This window comes from Gadus chalcogrammus, chromosome 20 (genome assembly GCF_026213295.1).
Source record: "Gadus chalcogrammus isolate NIFS_2021 chromosome 20, NIFS_Gcha_1.0, whole genome shotgun sequence".
In the NCBI taxonomy this organism is placed as follows: Eukaryota; Metazoa; Chordata; class Actinopteri; order Gadiformes; family Gadidae; genus Gadus; species Gadus chalcogrammus.
This window is the reverse complement of record NC_079431.1, coordinates 942,584-962,499: the sequence shown is the minus strand read 5'-3', so window position 1 is coordinate 962,499 and position 19,916 is coordinate 942,584. Positions and strand designations below refer to the sequence as shown.

Sequence of the window (19,916 nt, the reverse complement as noted above, 5' to 3'; positions counted from 1 at the left end):
AGGAGGAGCAGATGAAGACTTTAATGGATGGGAAATCATTAACTTCACATGAGATCCGACACGTGGTCGGTGACCCAGAGAGGAACAGGACAGGGATGGACTGATGAGACAGCCAATGAGAGCGGGCGTGGGGGGGGGGGCTCTGATGAGACAGCCAATGAGAGCGGGCGTGGGGGGGGGGTCTGATGAGACAGCCAATGAGAGCGGGCGTGGGGGGGGGGGTCTGATGAGACAGCCAATGAGAGCTGGCATGTGGGGTCTCACATCAAACTGAATGCCGAGCCAGTTGACGGTGATCTCGATCCCCCTCGTCACGGGGTCCGTCTTCCCAACGCGGTCGAACACGATGTTTATTGTGGCCTGGGCAGAAACACAAGGGCATCTTAGGACAGTGTGTGTGTGTGTGTGTGTGTGTGTGTGTGTGTGTGTGTGTGTGTGTGTGTGTGTGTGTGTGTGTGTGTGTGTGTGTGTGTGTGTGTGTGTGTGTGTGTGTGTGTGTGTGTGTGTGTGTGTGTGTGTGTGTGTGTGTGCCAACGTGGTTCAAAGTCATTCTCACCATGAAGATTTTCCAGACACAGTAGATGGAGAAGAAGTATCCCAGGAAGTTAAAGTATTTCCCCTTGAACGTCTTGGAGTACTCGATGCGCTCCTGGGGAAGAGGAAGGCCTGGGTTAAGACACAGCGAAGCCCCGTCACGCAGACCTGGTAGCGCGTTGGGGGGGGGGGGGGGGGCTGACCTTGGTGGTCTGGAGGTCCACCGTCTCCAGGAACAGCTGCCGGCTCAGCTCCTCCAGGGCGTCCACCTCCTGCTGCACCAGGGAGAGGTCTGGGACCAGGGGTCAAGGAGCGCCCGGGACAGCACGGTACACGGTGACCCGCCTGCACGCACACCGCGCTTTACTACCCCGCGGCCGCCCCAGGTGCTCCACTATACTGCCTCACATCCACCCATCACCCATTCACACTCCGACGGCAGAGTCAGCCATGAAAGGCGACAGCCAGCCGGTGGGGAGCAGTCTGGGGGGGGGGGCTCGCTCAGGGAGGATACTCTCGGTGCCCGACGGCGAGGACGTCACGCTCTTGATCATGGCCCAGAAGCCCGTCTGCTTGTTCTGGTCCTCGCCGCGCTGGTACATCTGCCGCCGCGTCATCGCCATCCTGGGAGGACAGCGGGTGCACACAGAGAGACACACACGCACAGACACACACACGCACACCGAACGGACGCACACAGACACACACGCACACCGAAGGGACGCACACAGACACACACGCAAACACATAGACACACACGCACACCGAACGGACGCACACAGACACATACACACACCGAAGGGACGCACAAAGATACAAAAAGAGAGACACACACGCACACCGAACGGACGCACACAGACACACACGCACAGACACAGAAACACATGCGCACACACGGACACACACACACACATGCAGGGACACACACGTACGGACACATACACACACGCAAGCACGGACACATACACAAGGGCACACAGGCACAACGTACGGACACACACGCACGGACACACACAGACACACACACGTACGTAGGGAGAGACGGACACAAACGCACACATACACAGACAGAAGACGTCAGTGGACCGCGGCCTGTTGGGGCGGCTTTGTTGAACAATAACCTCCGTCCGTCTGAAGATGGCGTCTGACCTTTTCTTCTTGCTGACGATCATGTCCATAGTCTGGAGCAACCTCCTCTCCAGGGCCAGGATGTCGCTGTCCGTCACGTTCCTGGAGACAGCATCGACAGCAAACCGTCACCACCGCTTTATGTACCGGACAGAACCCTGACCACAGCCAGCATGTTGCTGACACAGAGCGGTATTAACACCTAGGGCGGCTGACGAGCCAAAACAGAAAGGCTCTGATGCGCTGGAAGGTGCTGAAGTGTCAGTCCGCTGAACAACACAACAGTGAACGGTAAACAGGAAGACCACAGGATAGAGGAAGGGCCCTGATTGGTCTACCTGAGGAAGTAGGACATGTAGGTGTAGGGGCAGTTGACGGCACCGAACCCCGACAGCAGGGCCATGAGGGTGACCCCGATGACCCCCACGCGGCTGATCAGCTGCTCGATGGACAGGATGCCTGGGAGACACAGCATCAGAGGATGAAGAAACCCATACAACCCCTCCTCAGCCAATCAGCAGCCCCCGTTTGAGTGACTCAACAGACCCTACTTTGATGAAGAGTGTTTTAAAATCACAGAAATTATGGAAAATACCGATCACAGGAGTCAGATGAATGATCGATACTAAACAAGTAGTTACTAGCAGGAATTCTTTGGGTAGTGCTCAGAAAAAAGTAAGCAACCAAATACTTGAAAAGCTGTCTGCAGTTGGGGGGGGGGGGGGGGGCTCTCACCGTGTTTGGGGCTGAGGATTGGGAAGGGGTCGCCCAGCTTCCAGAAGAAGTACATGAAGGTAAACCACACCACACACGCGAACAGGAGCTTCTGTCTCTGCACTGCGGAGCAAAGGAAGAGTATCATTACCGTTAACTACTGTACACAGGAAAAGTATCATTACACAGGCTTAATGCATGAATCAGTGAATATATTATAAGAGATTAGTTTATTAACTAAATTTGAATATCATCATCCTTCAAAGAATTCAACAATATTTTCAAAACAATGTTAAAAATGTTTGTTGACATTGAACAACATTATCTAAATGTAACGTATTCATGAAAAACTAAGTGATATACTCTCTGGGTGGAGTCATTCTGTGACTATTAGAGTACAGCACACGATGTCTGTCTGAACCAGATGTGTGTTCGCGGGGGAATAAACCAAATCCCAGGGAACACATTTAGAAAACCATGCGCAGGCTTGTGAATCCCAGAGCGAGGTTTACAAATCCACGATGGATTTACACATCACAGCCTTTTGTTTATCATGTGACCGCAGACTAGTACAGGTTCTGTACTATTGATTCCACTTATGTTCTCCTACTCACGCAGGCGTATGTTGCTGACCACAAAGTAGCCGATGTAGAACGGCACCACGAAGATGAGGACCAGCAGGATCACATACAAGTTCAGCTTCCAGTGGAAATACCGGGAGCTGAGGAGAGGTGTTCCATTAGTGTGGAGAGCAGGGTCACGATCCAACAACCCTCTGGGTCTTTGGTCATGACCCGGGGGACGGGCACAGGGGGGGGGGACACTTACCTACTGCTTAATGCACCAAGAATCTCAAAGATGATGAGCTCAAACATGGTGCATGAGAAGGCAAAGGTGATGGAGAAGACGACTTGGACCACATACTGCCGCACCTGTTGACCGAGAGGATATCATCACCTGACATCAGACTGGGTCATAGAGGTAGGGTTTGTTTGCTTTGAATCGTGACACAAACATTCTGCAGGAGACATTCATATGGACTCCTTCAGATATTGGACCAAGAGCGGTGTTGTTTCCATGGAGACTGTGACTATAAGTGGGTACCAACCTCGTAATCTTTGAAGAGCTGTCGCATAAAGAACAGCCATCCGAAACCAAAGAAGAGCACCTGTGTGGGAATAAAGCCACAGGTGAGCGAAGGGGACTCCTGTCCGCGTGGACGCCCCCCCCCCTCCCACAATCCTTCCTCAACCCGGAAGTGGAACCATCTGACAGTCATACATCTCAATCCATCATTTATAACTTAAGGACGTCGCAGTAATGTGGATAAAGTTCCCGCGGTACCTGAGAGGTGAACATGATGACGGAGTCCACGAGGAACGACATGCTGCAGCCCGCCACGCGAGTCAACGGATTAAAGTTCAGATCGATTTAATCCGAGCTCATTTTTATTTAACTGGATCGCAGCGTGAAGTGGTGGTTTATTGTTGGAGACAGTGCCTTCATTCTCACGGAGTCATTTGAGCTGTCAGACAGGCGGCGTTTACGTCATCGACGAGCGCCGCTGTCGGTGGTTCCGTCGCACACGTCTGACGTTGGAGGAGCGACGACGCGAGGGTCATTGTTCATTCATTGTTAATTCAAATTATTAAAACATTATTCGTATTATTTGTATAGCACAACATGCATAGCTCCTAACCAATACATCCGGATTAATTCCGAGTTTTTTTTTAAATTACTTAATATGGCAAATTAATCAAACCTTTTTTTTTTTTTATATTATCATTACTATTTAGTTATTTACAATGCTGTCCATTTGTAAATAAAAAAGTGATTTCATGTAGCAGGTAAATGAGACCACAGGTTGATCCAGACATTAAGGATCGAACATCATTGAAACGTTTCTGTTGAGATACAAACTGCTTTAACAATACTCAAAAAACCTTCTTAAAAGTAGACCCGTATGCCGTGACATTGTGTTTCAATGCCGTGACCCGGATTCGAACCGGGGTTGCTGCGGCCACAACGCAGAGTACTAACCACTATACGATCACGGCGAGCTACCAGGGCCGATGACGAAATCTTCCAACCGAACCCGTATTGAAACATACTGGACAACGTGAAACTTGTCTTTTATTAATATTTTTTATTTATATCTACAGCGGAGGTGGACTTACTTTCCATTTTGTTGCTTGTAAAGTAAGTTGACTTCGTGAGCTACTGGTTGCCTAAATTTCCCCAAGGGGAGGAGAAAAGTAGCTTCTTATACTACTACTAGGCCTACTACTACTACTACTACTACATCATTCTGTCTTCTACTGGTAGCTCCCTCTCATAGACTGGTGGTCTGTACGTTTGAGGAACACTTTAGGACTCCCAGACGGTGGGGGAAGATGGCACTAAAATAGAACAAATTCAATGCAAGCGACACCAGATCAATGCCGAACAGGAATACAACTACATTAAATACAGTAGAATGCACAGCGAGTCCAGGCCTGAATGGGCTCGGTGAGTTCCGTGTCGGGCCGGAGGGGGGAGCTGTTGGGTCGGGATCTCGTCCTCCTCCTAAAACTATTTCTGTTAAAGACGAAAAAGGGAGCTCACAGTTCATTTCTGTTTGTAAACCTGTAGGCATAATTTGCTAATAGCAGACCCATATGCCGTGACATTGTATTTCAATGCCGTGACCCGGATTCGAACCGGGGTTGCTGCGGCCACAACGCAGAGTACTAACCACTATACGATCACGGCGAGCTACCAGGGCCAATTCTCCGCCTGGTTAATTCTGTTTTTTATTAAAACATTAATCTATCCTTTACATTTTACGCAGTGGTTCCAGGTGATTTCAACACACTGTATTCCAAAAATGTTATGCCTAGTATCCGCTTGTAGCTGTTGTTTATTCTCTGATAGTCATCTGTATTGTTGTATTGGTGTTGGTGACCTCTCGACGGCCCTGGTAGCTCGCCGTGATCGTATAGTGGTTAGTACTCTGCGTTGTGGCCGCAGCAACCCCGGTTCGAATCCGGGTCACGGCATTGAAACACAATGTCACGGCATATGGGTCAGCTTTTATCTGCAAAAGGCTAAACAAGTTGCGTTTGGTTTGTAGACGGTTGTCGTTGCTCTGAGTATACATTTGTTCGGGCATATTTCATTTGAACACTTAAGTGTAATAGGTTATTCTGTTTAAGTGCATATTTCCTCTATTCTGGTTTTTAAGAACAAATTTGTAGCTGATCATAGTTTTTTATGGGGTAAGTTTTCGATTTGATTAGTAATTTAGCCTAATTTCTTTAATTTGCTGTAGATTTCAATCTGCTTTAACATCTGGATTCTCATTCTGGACTTAAAAGTGTTGCATCTTAAACAGAACAACCTATGACACTTAAGCGTTCAAATGAAATATGCCCGTCCAAATGTAAACATATGAGTTACCAACACATGAAACTGTTGAAAGACCATTTTCACAGCCATGGTACTTCGCCGTGATCGTACAGTGGTTAGTACTCTGCGTTGTGGCCGCAGCAACCCAGGTTCGAATCCGGGTCACGGCATTGAAACACAATGTCACGGCATATGGGTCAGCTGATATATGCAAAAGGCTAAACAAGTTGTGTTTGGTTTGTAGACGGTTGTCGTTGCTCTGAGTTTACATTTGGACGGGCAAATTTCATTTGACAAGTTGTGTTTGCTCTGTAGACGGTGGTCGTTGCTCTATGTTTACATTTGGACGGGCATATTTCATTTGAACACTTAAGTGTCATAGGTTATTCTGTTTATGTGCATATTTACTCTATTCTGGTGTTTAAGAACAAATTTGTAGCTGATCGTAGTTTTTTTATGGGGCAAGTTTTCGATTTAATTTGTAATTTAGCCTAATTTCTTTGATTAGCTGTATTTCTATCTGCTTTAACATCTGGATTCTCCTTCTGGACTTAAAAGTGTTGCATCTTTAACAGAACAACCTATGACACTTAAGCGTTCAAATGAAATATGCCCGTCCAAATGTAAACATAGAGCAACGACCACCACCTACAGAGCAAACACAACTTGTCAAATGAAATTTGCCCGTCCAAATGTAAACTCAGAGCAACGACAACTCTCTACAAACCAAACACTTTTATGTCAGGAAGGAGAATCCAGATGTGAAAGCAGTTAGAAATCTACAGCAAATCAAAGAAATTAGGCTAAATTACAAATCAAATCGAAAACTTACCCCATGAAAAACTACGATCAGCTACAAATTTGTTATTAAACACCATAATAGAGGAAATATGCACTTAAACAGAATAACCTATGACACTTAAGTGTTCAAATGAAATATGCCCGTCCAAATGTAAACTCAGAGCAACGACAACCGTCTACAAACCAAACACAACTTGTTTTGCCTTTTGCAGATAAATGCTGACCCATATGCCGTGACATTGTGTTTCAATGCCAGACCCGGATTCGAACCGGGGTTGCTGCGGCCACAACGCAGAGTACTAACCACTATACGATCACGGCGAGCTACCAGGGCTGATGAAGTACTCTCCCATCAGTTTCATCTTTTGGTACCTCGTTTGGGTTCTTTAAGATACAACACTTTCATGTCAGGAAGAAGAATCCAGATGTGAAAGCAGATAGAAATCTACAGCAAATCAAAGAAATTAGGCTAAATTACAAATCAAATCAAAAACACAGAGCAACGACAAGTGTCTACAAACCAAACACAACTTGTTTAGCCTTTTGCAGAAAAAAGCTGACCCATATGCCGTGACATTGTGTTTCAATGCCGTGACCCGGATTCGAACCGGGGTTGCTGCGGCCACAACGCAGAGTACGAACCACTATACGATCACGGCAAACTGCCAGGGCCGTAAAAATTGACTTCCATCAGTTTCATGTGTTGGAACCTCATTTGGGTTCTTTAAGATGCAACACTTTTAAGTCCAGAAGGAGAATCCAGACATGAAAGCAGATTCAAATCTACAGCAAATCAAAGAAATTAGGCTAAATTACAAATCAAATCGAAAACGTACCCAATAAAAAAATACGATCAGCTACAAATTTGTTCTTAAACACCATAATAGAGGAAATATGCACTTAAACAGAATAACCTATGTCACTTAAGTATTCAAATGAAACATGCCTGTCCAAATGTAAACATAGAGCAACGACAACCGTCTACAGAGCAAACACAACTTGTTTAGCCTTTTGCAGATAAAAGCTGACCCATATGCCGTGACATTGTGTTTCAATGCCGTGACCCGGATTCGAACCAGGGTTGCTGCGGCCACAACGCAGAGTACTAACCACTATACGATAACGGCGAGCTACCAGTGCTGACGAAGTACTCTTCCATCAGTTTCATCTGTTGGTACCTCGTTTGGTTTCTTTAAGATGCAACACTTTCATGTCAGGAAGAAGAATCCAGATGTGAAAGCAGATAGAAATCTACAGCAAATCAAAGAAATTAGGCTAAATTACAAATCAAATCAAAAACAGAGAGCAACGACAACCGTCTACAAACCAAACACAACTTGTTTAGCCTTTTACAGATAAAACCTGAACCGTATGCCGTGACATTGTGTTTCAATGCCGTGACCCGGATTCGAACCAGGGTTGTTGCGGCCACAACGCAGAGTACTAACCACTAAACGATCACGGCGAACTACCAGGGCCGTAAAAATAGACTGCCATCAGTTTCATGTGTTGGAAACTCATTAGGGTTCTTTAAGATGCAACACTTTTAAGTCCAGAAGGAGAATCCAGATGTGAAAGCAGATTCAAATCTACAGCAAATCAAAGAAATTAGGCTAAATTACAAATCAAATCGAAAACGTACCCCATAAAAAACTACGCTAAGCTACAAATTTGTTCTTAAACACCATAATAGAGGAAATATGCACTTAAACAGAATAACCTATGTCACTTAAGTATTCAAATGAAATATGCCTGTCCAAATGTAAACATAGAGCAACGACAACCGACTACAGAGCAAACACAACTTGTCAAATGAAATTCCCCCGTCCAAATGTAAACTCAGAGCAACGACAACCGTCTACAAACCATCCCAACTTGTTTAGCCTTTTGCAGATAAAACCTGACCCGTATGCCGTGACATTATGTTTCAATGCCTTGACCCGGATTCGAACCGGGGTTGCTGCGGCCACAATGCAGCATACTAACCACTATACGATCACGGCGAGCTACCAGGGCTGACGAAGTACACTTCCATCAGTTTCATCTGTTGGTACCTCGTTTGGGTTCTTTAAGATACAACACTTTCATGTCAGGAAGAAGAATCCAGATGTGAAAGCAGATAGAAATCTACAGCAAATCAAAGAAATTAGGCTAAATTACAAATCAAATCAAAAACACAGAGCAACGACAACCGTCTACAAACCAAACACAACTTGTTTAGCCTTTTACAGATAAAACCACTATACGATCACTGCGAGCTACCAGGGCTGATGAAGTACTCTTCCATCAGTTTCATCTGTTGGTACCTCGTTTGGGTTCTTTAAGATACAACACTTTCATGTCAGGAAGAAGAATCCAGATGTGAAAGCAGATAGAAATCTACAGCAAATCAAAGAAATTAGGCTAAATTACAAATCTAATCGAAAACGTACCCCATAAAAAACTACGATCAGCTACAAATTTGTTCTTAAACACCATAATAGAGGAAATATGCACTTAAACAGAATAACCTATGTCACTTAAGTATTCAAATGAAATATGCCTGTCCAAATGTAAACATAGAGCAACGACAACCGACTACAGAGCAAACATAACTTGTCAAATGAAATTCCCCCGTCCAAATGTAAACTCAGAGCAACGACAACCGTCTACAAACCATCCCAACTTGTTTAGCCTTTTGCAGATAAAACCTGACCCGTATGCCGTGACAGTGTGTTTCAATGCCGTGACACGGATTCGAACCGGGGTTGCTGCGGCCACAACGCAGAGTACTAACCACTATACGATCACGGCGAGCTACCAGGGCTGACGAAGTATTCTTCCATCAGTTTCATCTGTTGGTACCTCGTTTGGGTTCTTTAAGATACAACACTTTCATGTCAGGAAGAAGAATCCAGATGTGAAAGCAGATAGAAATCTACAGCAAATCAAAGAAAATAGGCTAAATTACAAATCAAATCAAAAACACAGAGCAACGACAAGCGTCTACAAACCAAGCACAACTTGTTTAGCCTTTTGCAGATAATAGCTGACCCACATGCCGTGACATTGTGTTTCAATACCGTGACCCGGATTCGAACCGGGGTTGCTGCGGCCACAACGCAGAGTACTAACCACTATACGATCACTGCGAGCTACCAGGGCTGATGAAGTACTCTACCATCAGTTTCATCTGTTGGTACCTCGTTTGGGTTCTTTAAGATACAACACTTTCATGTCAGGAAGAAGAATCCAGATGTGAAAGCAGATAGAAATCTACAGCAAATCAAAGAAATTAGGCTAAATTACAAATCAAATCAAAAACACAGAGCAACGACAACCGTCTACAAACCAAACACAACTTGTTTAGCCTTTTACAGATAAAACCTGACCCGTATGCCGTGACATTGTGTTTCAATGCCGTGACCCAGATTCAAACCGGGGTTGCTGCGGCCACAACGCAGAGTACGAACCACTATACGATCACGGCAAACTGCCAGGGCCGTTAAAATGGACTTCCATCAGTTTCATGTGTTGGAAACTCATTTGGGTTCTTTAAGATGCAACACTTTTAAGTCCAGAAGGAGAATCCAGATGTGAAAGCAGATAGAAATCTTCAGCAAATCAAAGAAATTAGGCTAAATTACAAATCAAATCGAAAACTTACCCCATAAAAAACTCAGATCAGCTACAAATTTGTTCTTAAACACCATAATAGAGGAAATATGCACTTAAACAGAATAACCTATGTCACTTAAGTATTCAAATGAAATATGCCTGTCCAAATGTAAACACAGAGCAACGACAAGCGTCTACAAACCAAACACAACTTGTTTAGCCTTTTGCAGATAAAAGTTGACCCATATGCCTTGACATTGTGTTTCAATGCCATGACCCGGATCCGAACCGGGGTTGCTGCGGCCACAACGCAGAGTACTAACCACTATACGATCACGGCGAGCTACCAGGGCTGACGAAGTACACTTCCATCAGTTTCATCTGTTGGTACCTCGTTTGGGTTCTTTAAGATACAACACTTTCATGTCAGGAAGAAGAATCCAGATGTGAAAGCAGATAGAAATCTACAGCAAATCAAAGAAATTAGGCTAAATTACAAATCAAATCAAAAACACAGAGCCACGACAACCGTCTACAAACCAAACACAACTTGTTTAGCCTTTTACAGATAAAACCTGACCCGTATGCCGTGACATTATGTTTCAATACCGTGACCCGGATTCGAACCGGGGTTGCTGCGGCCACAACGCAGAGTACTAACCACTATACGATCACGGCGAACTGCCAGGGCTGTGAAAATGGTCTTCCATCAGTTTCATGTGTTGGAAACTCATTTGGGTTATTTAAGATGCAACACTTTTAAGTCCAGAAGGAGAATCCAGATGTGAAAGCAGATAGAAATCTACAGCAAATCAAAGAAATTAGGCTAAATTACAAATCAAATCGAAAACTTACCCCATAAAAAACTCAGATCAGCTACAAATTTGTTCTTAAACACCATAATAAAGGAAATATGCACTTAAACAGAATAACCTATGTCACTTAAGTATTCAAATGAAATATGCATGTCCAAATGTAAACACAGAGCAACGACAAGCGTCTACAAACCAAACACAACTTGTTTAGCCTTTTGCAGATAAAAGCTGACCCATATGCCGTGACATTGTGTTTCAATGCCGTGACCCGGATTCGAACCGGGGTTGCTGCGGCCACAACGCAGAGTACTAACCACTATACGATCACGGCGAGCTACCAGGGCTGACGAAGTATACATCCATCAGTTTCATCTGTTGGTACCTCGTTTGGGTTCTTTAAGATACAACACTTTCATGTCAGGAAGAAGAATCCAGATGTGAAAGCAGATAGAAATCTACAGCAAATCAAAGAAATTAGGCTAAATTACAAATCAAATCAAAAACACAGAGCAACGACAAGCGTCTACAAACCAAACACAACTTGTTTAGCCTTTTGCAGATAAATGCTGACCCATATACCGTGACATTGTGTTTCAATGCCGTGACCCGGATTCGAACCGGGGTTGCTGCGGCCACAACGCAGAGTACTAACCACTATACGATCACGGCGAACTGCCAGGGCCGTAAAAATGGACTGCCATCAGTTTCATGTGTTGGAAACTCATTTGGGTTCTTTAAGATGCAACACTTTTAAGTCCAGAAGGAGAATCCAGATGTGAAAGCAGATTCAAATCTACAGCAAATCAAAGAAATTAGGCTAAATTACAAATCAAATCGAAAACGTACCCCATAAAAAACTACGATCAGCTACAAATTTGTTCTTAAACACCATAATAGAGGAAATATGCACTTAAACAGAATAACCTATGTCACTTAAGTATTCAAATGAAATATGCCTGTCCAAATGTAAACATAGAGCAACGACAACCGTCTACAGAGCAAACACAACTTGTCAAATGAAATTCCCCCGTCCAAATGTAAACTCAGAGCAACGACAACCGTCTACAAACCAAACCCAACTGGTTTAGCCTTTTGCAGATAACAGCTGACCCATATGCCGTGACATTGTGTTTCAATGCCGTGACCCGGATTCGAACCGGGGTTGCTGCGGCCACAACGCAGAGTACTAACCACTATACGATCACGGCGAACTGCCAGGGCCGTAAAAATGGACTGCCATCAGTTTCATGTGTTGGAAACTCATTTGGGTTCTTTAAGATGCAACACTTTTAAGTCCAGAAGGAGAATCCAGATGTGAAAGCAGATTCAAATCTACAGCAAATCAAAGAAATTAGGCTAAATTACAAATCAAATCGAAAACGTACCCCATAAAAAACTACGATCAGCTACAAATTTGTTCTTAAACACCATAATAGAGGAAATATGCACTTAAACAGAATAACCTATGTCACTTAAGTATTCAAATGAAATATGCCTGTCCAAATGTAAACATAGAGCAACGACAACCGTCTACAGAGCAAACACAACTTGTCAAATGAAATTCCCCCGTCCAAATGTAAACTCAGAGCAACGACAACCGTCTACAAACCAAACCCAACTGGTTTAGCCTTTTGCAGATAAAAGCTGACCCATATGCCGTGACATTGTGTTTCAATGCCGTGACCCGGATTCGAACCGGGGTTGCTGCGGCCACAACGCAGAGTACTAACCACAATACGATCACGGCGAGCTACCAGGGCTGACGTAGTACTCTTCCATCAGTTTAATCTGTTGGTACCTCGTTTGGGTTCTTTAAGATACAACACTTTCATGTCAGGAAGAAGAATCCAGATGTGAAAGCAGATAGAAATCAACAGCAAATCAAAGAAATTAGGCTAAATTACAAATCAAATCAAAAACACAGAGCAACGACAACCGTCTACAAACCAAACACAACTTGTTGAGCCTTTTACAGATAAAACCTGACCCGTATGCCGTGACATTGTGTTTCAATGCCGTGACCCGGATTCGAACCGGAGTTGCTGCGGCCACAACGCAGAGTACTAACCACTATACGATCACGGCGAACTGCCAGGGCTGGTAAAATGGACTTCCATCAGTTTCATGTGTTGGAAACTCATTTGGGTTCTTTAAGATGCAACACTTTTAAGTCCAGAAGGAGAATCCAGATGTGAAAGCAGATAGAAATCTTCAGCAAATCAAAGAAATTAGGCTAAATTACAAATCAAATCGAAAACTTACCCCATAAAAAACTCAGATCAGCTACAAATTTGTTCTTAAACACCATAATAGAGGAAATATGCACTTAAACAGAATAACCTATGTCACTTAAGTATTCAAATGAAATATGCATGTCCAAATGTAAACACAGAGCAACGACAAGCGTCTACAAACCAAACACAACTTGTTTAGCCTTTTGCAGATAAAAGCTGACCCATATGCCGTGACATTGTGTTTCAATGCCGTGACCCGGATTCGAACCGGGGTTGCTGCGGCCACAACGCAGAGTACTAACCACTATACGATCACGGCGAGCTACCAGGGCTGACGAAGTACACATCCATCAGTTTCATCTGTTGGTACCTCGTTTGGGTTCTTTAAGATACAACACTTTCATGTCAGGAAGAAGAATCCAGATGTGAAAGCAGATAGAAATCTACAGCAAATCAAAGAAATTAGGCTAAATTACAAATCAAATCAAAAACACAGAGCAACGACAAGCGTCTACAAACCAAACACAACTTGTTTAGCCTTTTGCAGATAAAAGCTGACCCATATGCCGTGACATTGTGTTTCAATGCCGTGACCCGGATTCGAACCGGGGTTGCTGCGGCCACAACGCAGAGTACTAACCACTATACGATCACGGCGAGCTACCAGGGCTGACGAAGTACACAACCATCAGTTTCATCTGTTGGTACCTCGTTTGGGTTCTTTAAGATACAACACTTTCATGTCAGGAAGAAGAATCCAGATGTGAATGCAGATAGAAATCTACAGCAAATCAAAGAAATTAGGCTAAATTACAAATCAAATCAAAAACACAGAGCAACGACAAGCGTCTACAAACCAAACACAACTTGTTTAGCCTTTTGCAGATAAATGCTGACCCATATGCCGTGACATTGTGTTTCAATGCCGTGACCCGGATTCGAACCGGGGTTGCTGCGGCCACAACGCAGAGTACTAACCACTATACGATCACGGCGAACTGCCAGGGCCGTTAAAATGGACTGCCATCAGTTTCATGTGTTGGAAACTCATTTGGGTTCTTTAAGATGCAACACTTTTAAGTCCAGAAGGAGAATCCAGATGTGAAAGCAGATTCAAATCTACAGCAAATCAAAGAAATTAGGCTAAATTACAAATCAAATCGAAAACGTACCCCATAAAAAACTACGATCAGCTACAAATTTGTTCTTAAACACCATAATAGAGGAAATATGCACTTAAACAGAATAACCTATGTCACTTAAGTATTCAAATGAAATATGCCTGTCCAAATGTAAACATAGAGCAACGACAACCGTCTACAGAGCAAACACAACTTGTCAAATGAAATTCCCCCGTCCAAATGTAAACTCAGAGCAACGACAACCGTCTACAAACCAAACCCAACTGGTTTAGCCTTTTGCAGATAAAAGCTGACCCATATGCCGTGACATTGTGTTTCAATGCCGTGACCTGGATTCGAACCGGGGTTGCTGCGGCCACAACGCAGAGTACTAACCACTATACGATCACGGCGAACTGCCAGGGCCGTAAAAATGGACTGCCATCAGTTTCATGTGTTGGAAACTCATTTGGGTTCTTTAAGATGCAACACTTTTAAGTCCAGAAGGAGAATCCAGATGTGAAAGCAGATTCAAATCTACAGCAAATCAAAGAAATTAGGCTAAATTACAAATCAAATCGAAAACGTACCCCATAAAAAACTACGATCAGCTACAAATTTGTTCTTAAACACCATAATAGAGGAAATATGCCCTTAAACAGAATAACCTATGTCACTTAAGTATTCAAATGAAATATGCCTGTCCAAATGTAAACATAGAGCAACGACAACCGTCTACAGAGCAAACACAACTTGTCAAATGAAATTCCCCCGTCCAAATGTAAACTCAGAGCAACGACAACCGTCTACAAACCAAACCCAACTGGTTTAGCCTTTTGCAGATAAAAGCTGACCCATATGCCGTGACATTGTGTTTCAATGCCGTGACCCGGATTCGAACCGGGGTTGCTGCGGCCACAACGCAGAGTACTAACCACTATACGATCACGGCGAGCTACCAGGGCTGACGTAGTACTCTTCCATCAGTTTAATCTGTTGGTACCTCGTTTGGGTTCTTTAAGATACAACACTTTCATGTCAGGAAGAAGAATCCAGATGTGAAAGCAGATAGAAATCTACAGCAAATCAAAGAAATTAGGCTAAATTACAAATCAAATCAAAAACACAGAGCAACGACAACCGTCTACAAACCAAACACAACTTGTTGAGCCTTTTACAGATAAAACCTGACCCGTATGCCGTGACATTGTGTTTCAATGCCGTGACCCGGATTCGAACCGGAGTTGCTGCGGCCACAACGCAGAGTACTAACCACTATACGATCACGGCGAACTGCCAGGGCTGGTAAAATGGACTTCCATCAGTTTCATGTGTTGGAAACTCATTTGGGTTCTTTAAGATGCAACACTTTTAAGTCCAGAAGGAGAATCCAGATGTGAAAGCAGATAGAAATCTTCAGCAAATCAAAGAAATTAGGCTAAATTACAAATCAAATCGAAAACTTACCCCATAAAAAACTCAGATCAGCTACAAATTTGTTCTTAAGCACCATAATAGAGGAAATATGCACTTAAACAGAATAACCTATGTCACTTAAGTATTCAAATGAAATATGCATGTCCAAATGTAAACACAGAGCAACGACAAGCGTCTACAAACCAAACACAACTTGTTTAGCCTTTTGCAGATAAAAGCTGACCCATATGCCGTGACATTGTGTTTCAATGCCGTGACCCGGATTCGAACCGGGGTTGCTGCGGCCACAACGCAGAGTACTAACCACTATACGATCACGGCGAGCTACCAGGGCTGACGAAGTACACATCCATCAGTTTCATCTGTTGGTACCTCGTTTGGGTTCTTTAAGATACAACACTTTCATGTCAGGAAGAAGAATCCAGATGTGAAAGCAGATAGAAATCTACAGCAAATCAAAGAAATTAGGCTAAATTACAAATCAAATCAAAAACACAGAGCAACGACAAGCGTCTACAAACCAAACACAACTTGTTTAGCCTTTTGCAGATAAATGCTGACCCATATGCCGTGACATTGTGTTTCAATGCCGTGACCCGGATTCGAACCGGGGTTGCTGCGGCCACAACGCAGAGTACTAACCACTATACGATCACGGCGAACTGCCAGGGCCGTAAAAATGGACTGCCATCAGTTTCATGTGTTAGAAACTCATTTGGGTTCTTTAAGATGCAACACTTTTAAGTCCAGAAGGAGAATCCAGATGTGAAAGCAGATTCAAATCTACAGCAAATCAAAGAAATTAGGCTAAATTACAAATCAAATCGAAAACGTACCCCATAAAAAACTACGATCAGCTACAAATTTGTTCTTAAACACCATAATATAGGAAATATGCACTTAAACAGAATAACCTATGTCACTTAAGTATTCAAATGAAATATGCCTGTCCAAATGTAAACATAGAGCAACGACAACCGTCTACAGAGCAAACACAACTTGTCAAATGAAATTCCCCCGTCCAAATGTAAACTCAGAGCAACGACAACCGTCTACAAACCAAACCCAACTGGTTTAGCCTTTTGCAGATAAAAGCTGACCCATATGCCGTGACAAAGTGTTTCAATGCCGTGACCCGGATTCGAACCGGGGTTGCAGCGTCCACAACGCAGAGTACTAACCGCTATACGATCACGGCAAGCTACCAGGGCTGACGTAGTACTCTTCCATCAGTTTAATCTGTTGGTACCTCGTTTGGGTTCTTTAAGATACAACACTTTCATGTCAGGAAGAAGAATCCAGATGTGAAAGCAGATAGAAATCGACAGCAAATCAAAGAATTTAGGCTAAATTACAAATCAAATCAAAAACAGAGCAACGACAACCGTCTACAAACCAAACACAACTTGTTTAGCCTTTTACAGATAAAACCTGACCCGTATGCCGTGACATTGTGTTTCAATGCCATGACCCGGATTCGAACCGGGGTTGCTGCGGCCACAACGCAGAGTACTAACCACTATACGATCACGGCGAACTGCCAGGGCCGTGAAAATGGACTTCCATCAGTTTCATGTGTTGGAAACTCATTTGGGTTCTTTAAGATGCAACACTTTTAAGTCCAGAAGGAGAATCAAGATGTGAAAGCAGATAGAAATCTACAGCAAATCAAAGAAATTAGGCTAAATTACAAATCAAATCAAAAACACAGAGCAACGACAACCGTCTACAAACCAAACACAACTTGTTTAGCCTTTTGCAGATAAAAGCTGACCCATATGCCGTGACATTGTGTTTCAATGCCGTGACCCGGATTCGAACCGGGGTTGCTACGGCCACAACGCAGAGTACTAACCACTATACGATCACGGCGAGCTACCAGGGCTGACGAAGTACACATCCATCAGTTTCATCTGTTGCTACCTCGTTTGGGTTCTTTAAGATACAACACTTTCATGTCAGGAAGAAGAATCCAGATGTGAAAGCAGATAGAAATCTACAGCAAATCAAAGAAATTAGGCTAAATTACAAATCAAATCAAAAACACAGAGCAACGACAAGCGTCTACAAACCAAACACAACTTGTTTAGCCTTTTGCAGATAAATGCTGACCCATATGCCGTGACATTGTGTTTCAATGCCGTGACCCGGATTCGAACCGGGGTTGCTGCGGCCACAACGCAGAGTACTAACCACTATACGATCACGGCGAACTGCCAGGGCCGTAAAAATGGACTGCCATCAGTTTCATGTGTTGGAAACTCATTTGGGTTCTTTAAGATGCAACACTTTTAAGTCCAGAAGGAGAATCCAGATGTGAAAGCAGATTCAAATCTACAGCAAATCAAAGAAATTAGGCTAAATTACAAATCAAATCGAAAACGTACCCCATAAAAAACTACGATCAGCTACAAATTTGTTCTTAAACACCATAATAGAGGAAATATGCACTTAAACAGAATAACCTATGTCACTTAAGTATTCAAATGAAATATGCCTGTCCAAATGTAAACATAGAGCAACGACAACCGTCTACAGAGCAAACACAACTTGTCAAATGAAATTCCCCCGTCCAAATGTAAACTCAGAGCAACGACAACCGTCTACAAACCAAACCCAACTGGTTTAGCCTTTTGCAGATAAAAGCTGACCCATATGCCGTGACATTGTGTTTCAATGCCGTGACCCGGATTCGAACCGGGGTTGCTGCGGCCACAACGCAGAGTACTAACCGCTATACGATCACGGCAAGCTACCAGGGCTGACGTAGTACTCTTCCATCAGTTTAATCTGTTGGTACCTCGTTTGGGTTCTTTAAGATACAACACTTTCATGTCAGGAAGAAGAATCCAGATGTGAAAGCAGATAGAAATCGACAGCAAATCAAAGAATTTAGGCTAAATTACAAATCAAATCAAAAACACAGAGCAACGACAACCGTCTACAAACCAAACACAACTTGTTTAGCCTTTTACAGATAAAACCTGACCCGTATGCCGTGACATTGTGTTTCAATGCCGTGACCCGGATTCGAACCGGGGTTGCTGCGGCCACAACGCAGAGTACTAACCACTATACGATCACGACGAACTGCCAGGGCCGTGAAAATGGACTTCCATCAGTTTCATGTGTTGGAAACTCATTTGGGTTCTTTAAGATGCAACACTTTTAAGTCCAGAAGGAGAATCAAGATGTGAAAGCAGATAGAAATCTACAGCAAATCAAAGAAATTAGGCTAAATTAAAAATCAAATCAAAAACACAGAGCAACGACAACCGTCTACAAACCAAACACAACTTGTTTAGCCTTTTGCAGATAAAAGCTGACCCATATGCCGTGACATTGTGTTTCAATGCCGTGACCCAGATTCGAACCGGGGTTGCTGCGGCCACAACGCAGAGTACTAACCACTATACGATCACGGCGAACTGCCAGGGCCGTAAAAATGGACTGCCATCAGTTTCATGTGTTGGAAACTCATTTGGGTTCTTTAAGATGCAACACTTTTAAGTCCAGAAGGAGAATCCAGATGTGAAAGCAGATTCAAATCTACAGCAAATCAAAGAAATTAGGCTAAATTAAAAATCAAATCAAAAACACAGAGCAACGACAACCGTCTACAAACCAAACACAACTTGTTTAGCCTTTTACAGATAAAACCTGACCCGTATGCCGTGACATTGTGTTTCAATGCCGTGACCCGGATTCGAACCGGAGTTGCTGCGGCCACAACGCAGAGTACTAACCACTATACGATCACGGCGAACTGCCAGGGCTGTGAAAATGGTCTTCCATCAGTTTCATGTGTTGGAAACTCATTTGGGTTATTTAAGATGCAACACTTTTAAGTCCAGAAGGAGAATCCAGATGTGAAAGCAGATAGAAATCTACAGCAAATCAAAGAAATTAGGCTAAATTACAAATCAAATCGAAAACTTACCCCATAAAAAACTCAGATCAGCTACAAATTTGTTCTTAAACACCATAATAAAGGAAATATGCACTTAAACAGAATAACCTATGTCACTTACGTATTCAAATGAAATATGCATGTCCAAATGTAAACACAGAGCAACGACAAGCGTCTACAAACCAAACACAACTTGTTTAGCCTTTTGCAGATAAAAGCTGACCCATATGCCGTGACA

At 43.4% G+C, this 19,916-nt stretch overlaps 1 protein-coding gene and 18 non-coding genes across 19 annotated transcripts in view; 2 read left to right on the top strand and 17 right to left on the bottom strand.

Annotated features, from left to right (window-relative positions):
- The window catches only part of si:ch73-390b10.2 (Golgi pH regulator), a 7,245-nt gene extending 3,288 nt beyond the window's left edge, over positions 1–3,957 (bottom strand). The window contains exons 1-11 of the mRNA XM_056580303.1: positions 3,721–3,957; positions 3,485–3,544; positions 3,205–3,308; positions 2,991–3,097; positions 2,398–2,499; positions 2,001–2,121; positions 1,684–1,764; positions 1,049–1,158; positions 738–826; positions 557–649; positions 265–360 (exon numbers count right to left, since the gene is read on the bottom strand). Of these exons, the coding sequence (XP_056436278.1) occupies positions 265–360; positions 557–649; positions 738–826; positions 1,049–1,158; positions 1,684–1,764; positions 2,001–2,121; positions 2,398–2,499; positions 2,991–3,097; positions 3,205–3,308; positions 3,485–3,544; positions 3,721–3,762 (1,005 nt within the window). The 5' untranslated portion in view covers positions 3,763–3,957. The remainder of the gene's footprint in view (positions 1–264; positions 361–556; positions 650–737; positions 827–1,048; positions 1,159–1,683; positions 1,765–2,000; positions 2,122–2,397; positions 2,500–2,990; positions 3,098–3,204; positions 3,309–3,484; positions 3,545–3,720) is intronic.
- Positions 3,958–4,361: 404 nt separating this feature from the next.
- Positions 4,362–4,433, bottom strand: trnah-gug (transfer RNA histidin (anticodon GUG)). The gene has a single exon. It is a non-coding gene; the product is annotated as a tRNA-His (tRNA).
- A 622-nt stretch (positions 4,434–5,055) lies between these two features.
- trnah-gug (transfer RNA histidin (anticodon GUG)) lies at positions 5,056–5,127 on the bottom strand. The gene has a single exon. It is a non-coding gene; the product is annotated as a tRNA-His (tRNA).
- A 215-nt stretch (positions 5,128–5,342) lies between these two features.
- trnah-gug (transfer RNA histidin (anticodon GUG)) lies at positions 5,343–5,414 on the top strand. Its single transcript has one exon. It is a non-coding gene; the product is annotated as a tRNA-His (tRNA).
- Positions 5,415–5,861: 447 nt separating this feature from the next.
- trnah-gug (transfer RNA histidin (anticodon GUG)) lies at positions 5,862–5,933 on the top strand. The gene has a single exon. It is a non-coding gene; the product is annotated as a tRNA-His (tRNA).
- Positions 5,934–10,767: 4,834 nt separating this feature from the next.
- Positions 10,768–10,839, bottom strand: trnah-gug (transfer RNA histidin (anticodon GUG)). The gene has a single exon. It is a non-coding gene; the product is annotated as a tRNA-His (tRNA).
- A 396-nt stretch (positions 10,840–11,235) lies between these two features.
- Positions 11,236–11,307, bottom strand: trnah-gug (transfer RNA histidin (anticodon GUG)). Its single transcript has one exon. It is a non-coding gene; the product is annotated as a tRNA-His (tRNA).
- A 266-nt stretch (positions 11,308–11,573) lies between these two features.
- Positions 11,574–11,645, bottom strand: trnah-gug (transfer RNA histidin (anticodon GUG)). The gene has a single exon. It is a non-coding gene; the product is annotated as a tRNA-His (tRNA).
- A 467-nt stretch (positions 11,646–12,112) lies between these two features.
- On the bottom strand, positions 12,113–12,184 carry trnah-gug (transfer RNA histidin (anticodon GUG)). The gene has a single exon. It is a non-coding gene; the product is annotated as a tRNA-His (tRNA).
- Positions 12,185–13,457: 1,273 nt separating this feature from the next.
- trnah-gug (transfer RNA histidin (anticodon GUG)) lies at positions 13,458–13,529 on the bottom strand. The gene has a single exon. It is a non-coding gene; the product is annotated as a tRNA-His (tRNA).
- Positions 13,530–13,795: 266 nt separating this feature from the next.
- On the bottom strand, positions 13,796–13,867 carry trnah-gug (transfer RNA histidin (anticodon GUG)). Its single transcript has one exon. It is a non-coding gene; the product is annotated as a tRNA-His (tRNA).
- Positions 13,868–14,133: 266 nt separating this feature from the next.
- On the bottom strand, positions 14,134–14,205 carry trnah-gug (transfer RNA histidin (anticodon GUG)). Its single transcript has one exon. It is a non-coding gene; the product is annotated as a tRNA-His (tRNA).
- Positions 14,206–15,211: 1,006 nt separating this feature from the next.
- Positions 15,212–15,283, bottom strand: trnah-gug (transfer RNA histidin (anticodon GUG)). The gene has a single exon. It is a non-coding gene; the product is annotated as a tRNA-His (tRNA).
- Positions 15,284–16,017: 734 nt separating this feature from the next.
- On the bottom strand, positions 16,018–16,089 carry trnah-gug (transfer RNA histidin (anticodon GUG)). Its single transcript has one exon. It is a non-coding gene; the product is annotated as a tRNA-His (tRNA).
- Positions 16,090–16,355: 266 nt separating this feature from the next.
- Positions 16,356–16,427, bottom strand: trnah-gug (transfer RNA histidin (anticodon GUG)). The gene has a single exon. It is a non-coding gene; the product is annotated as a tRNA-His (tRNA).
- Positions 16,428–17,230: 803 nt separating this feature from the next.
- Positions 17,231–17,302, bottom strand: trnah-gug (transfer RNA histidin (anticodon GUG)). Its single transcript has one exon. It is a non-coding gene; the product is annotated as a tRNA-His (tRNA).
- Positions 17,303–17,906: 604 nt separating this feature from the next.
- On the bottom strand, positions 17,907–17,978 carry trnah-gug (transfer RNA histidin (anticodon GUG)). The gene has a single exon. It is a non-coding gene; the product is annotated as a tRNA-His (tRNA).
- A 467-nt stretch (positions 17,979–18,445) lies between these two features.
- trnah-gug (transfer RNA histidin (anticodon GUG)) lies at positions 18,446–18,517 on the bottom strand. Its single transcript has one exon. It is a non-coding gene; the product is annotated as a tRNA-His (tRNA).
- Positions 18,518–18,783: 266 nt separating this feature from the next.
- trnah-gug (transfer RNA histidin (anticodon GUG)) lies at positions 18,784–18,855 on the bottom strand. Its single transcript has one exon. It is a non-coding gene; the product is annotated as a tRNA-His (tRNA).
- Between the last annotated feature and the right edge of the window lie 1,061 nt (positions 18,856–19,916).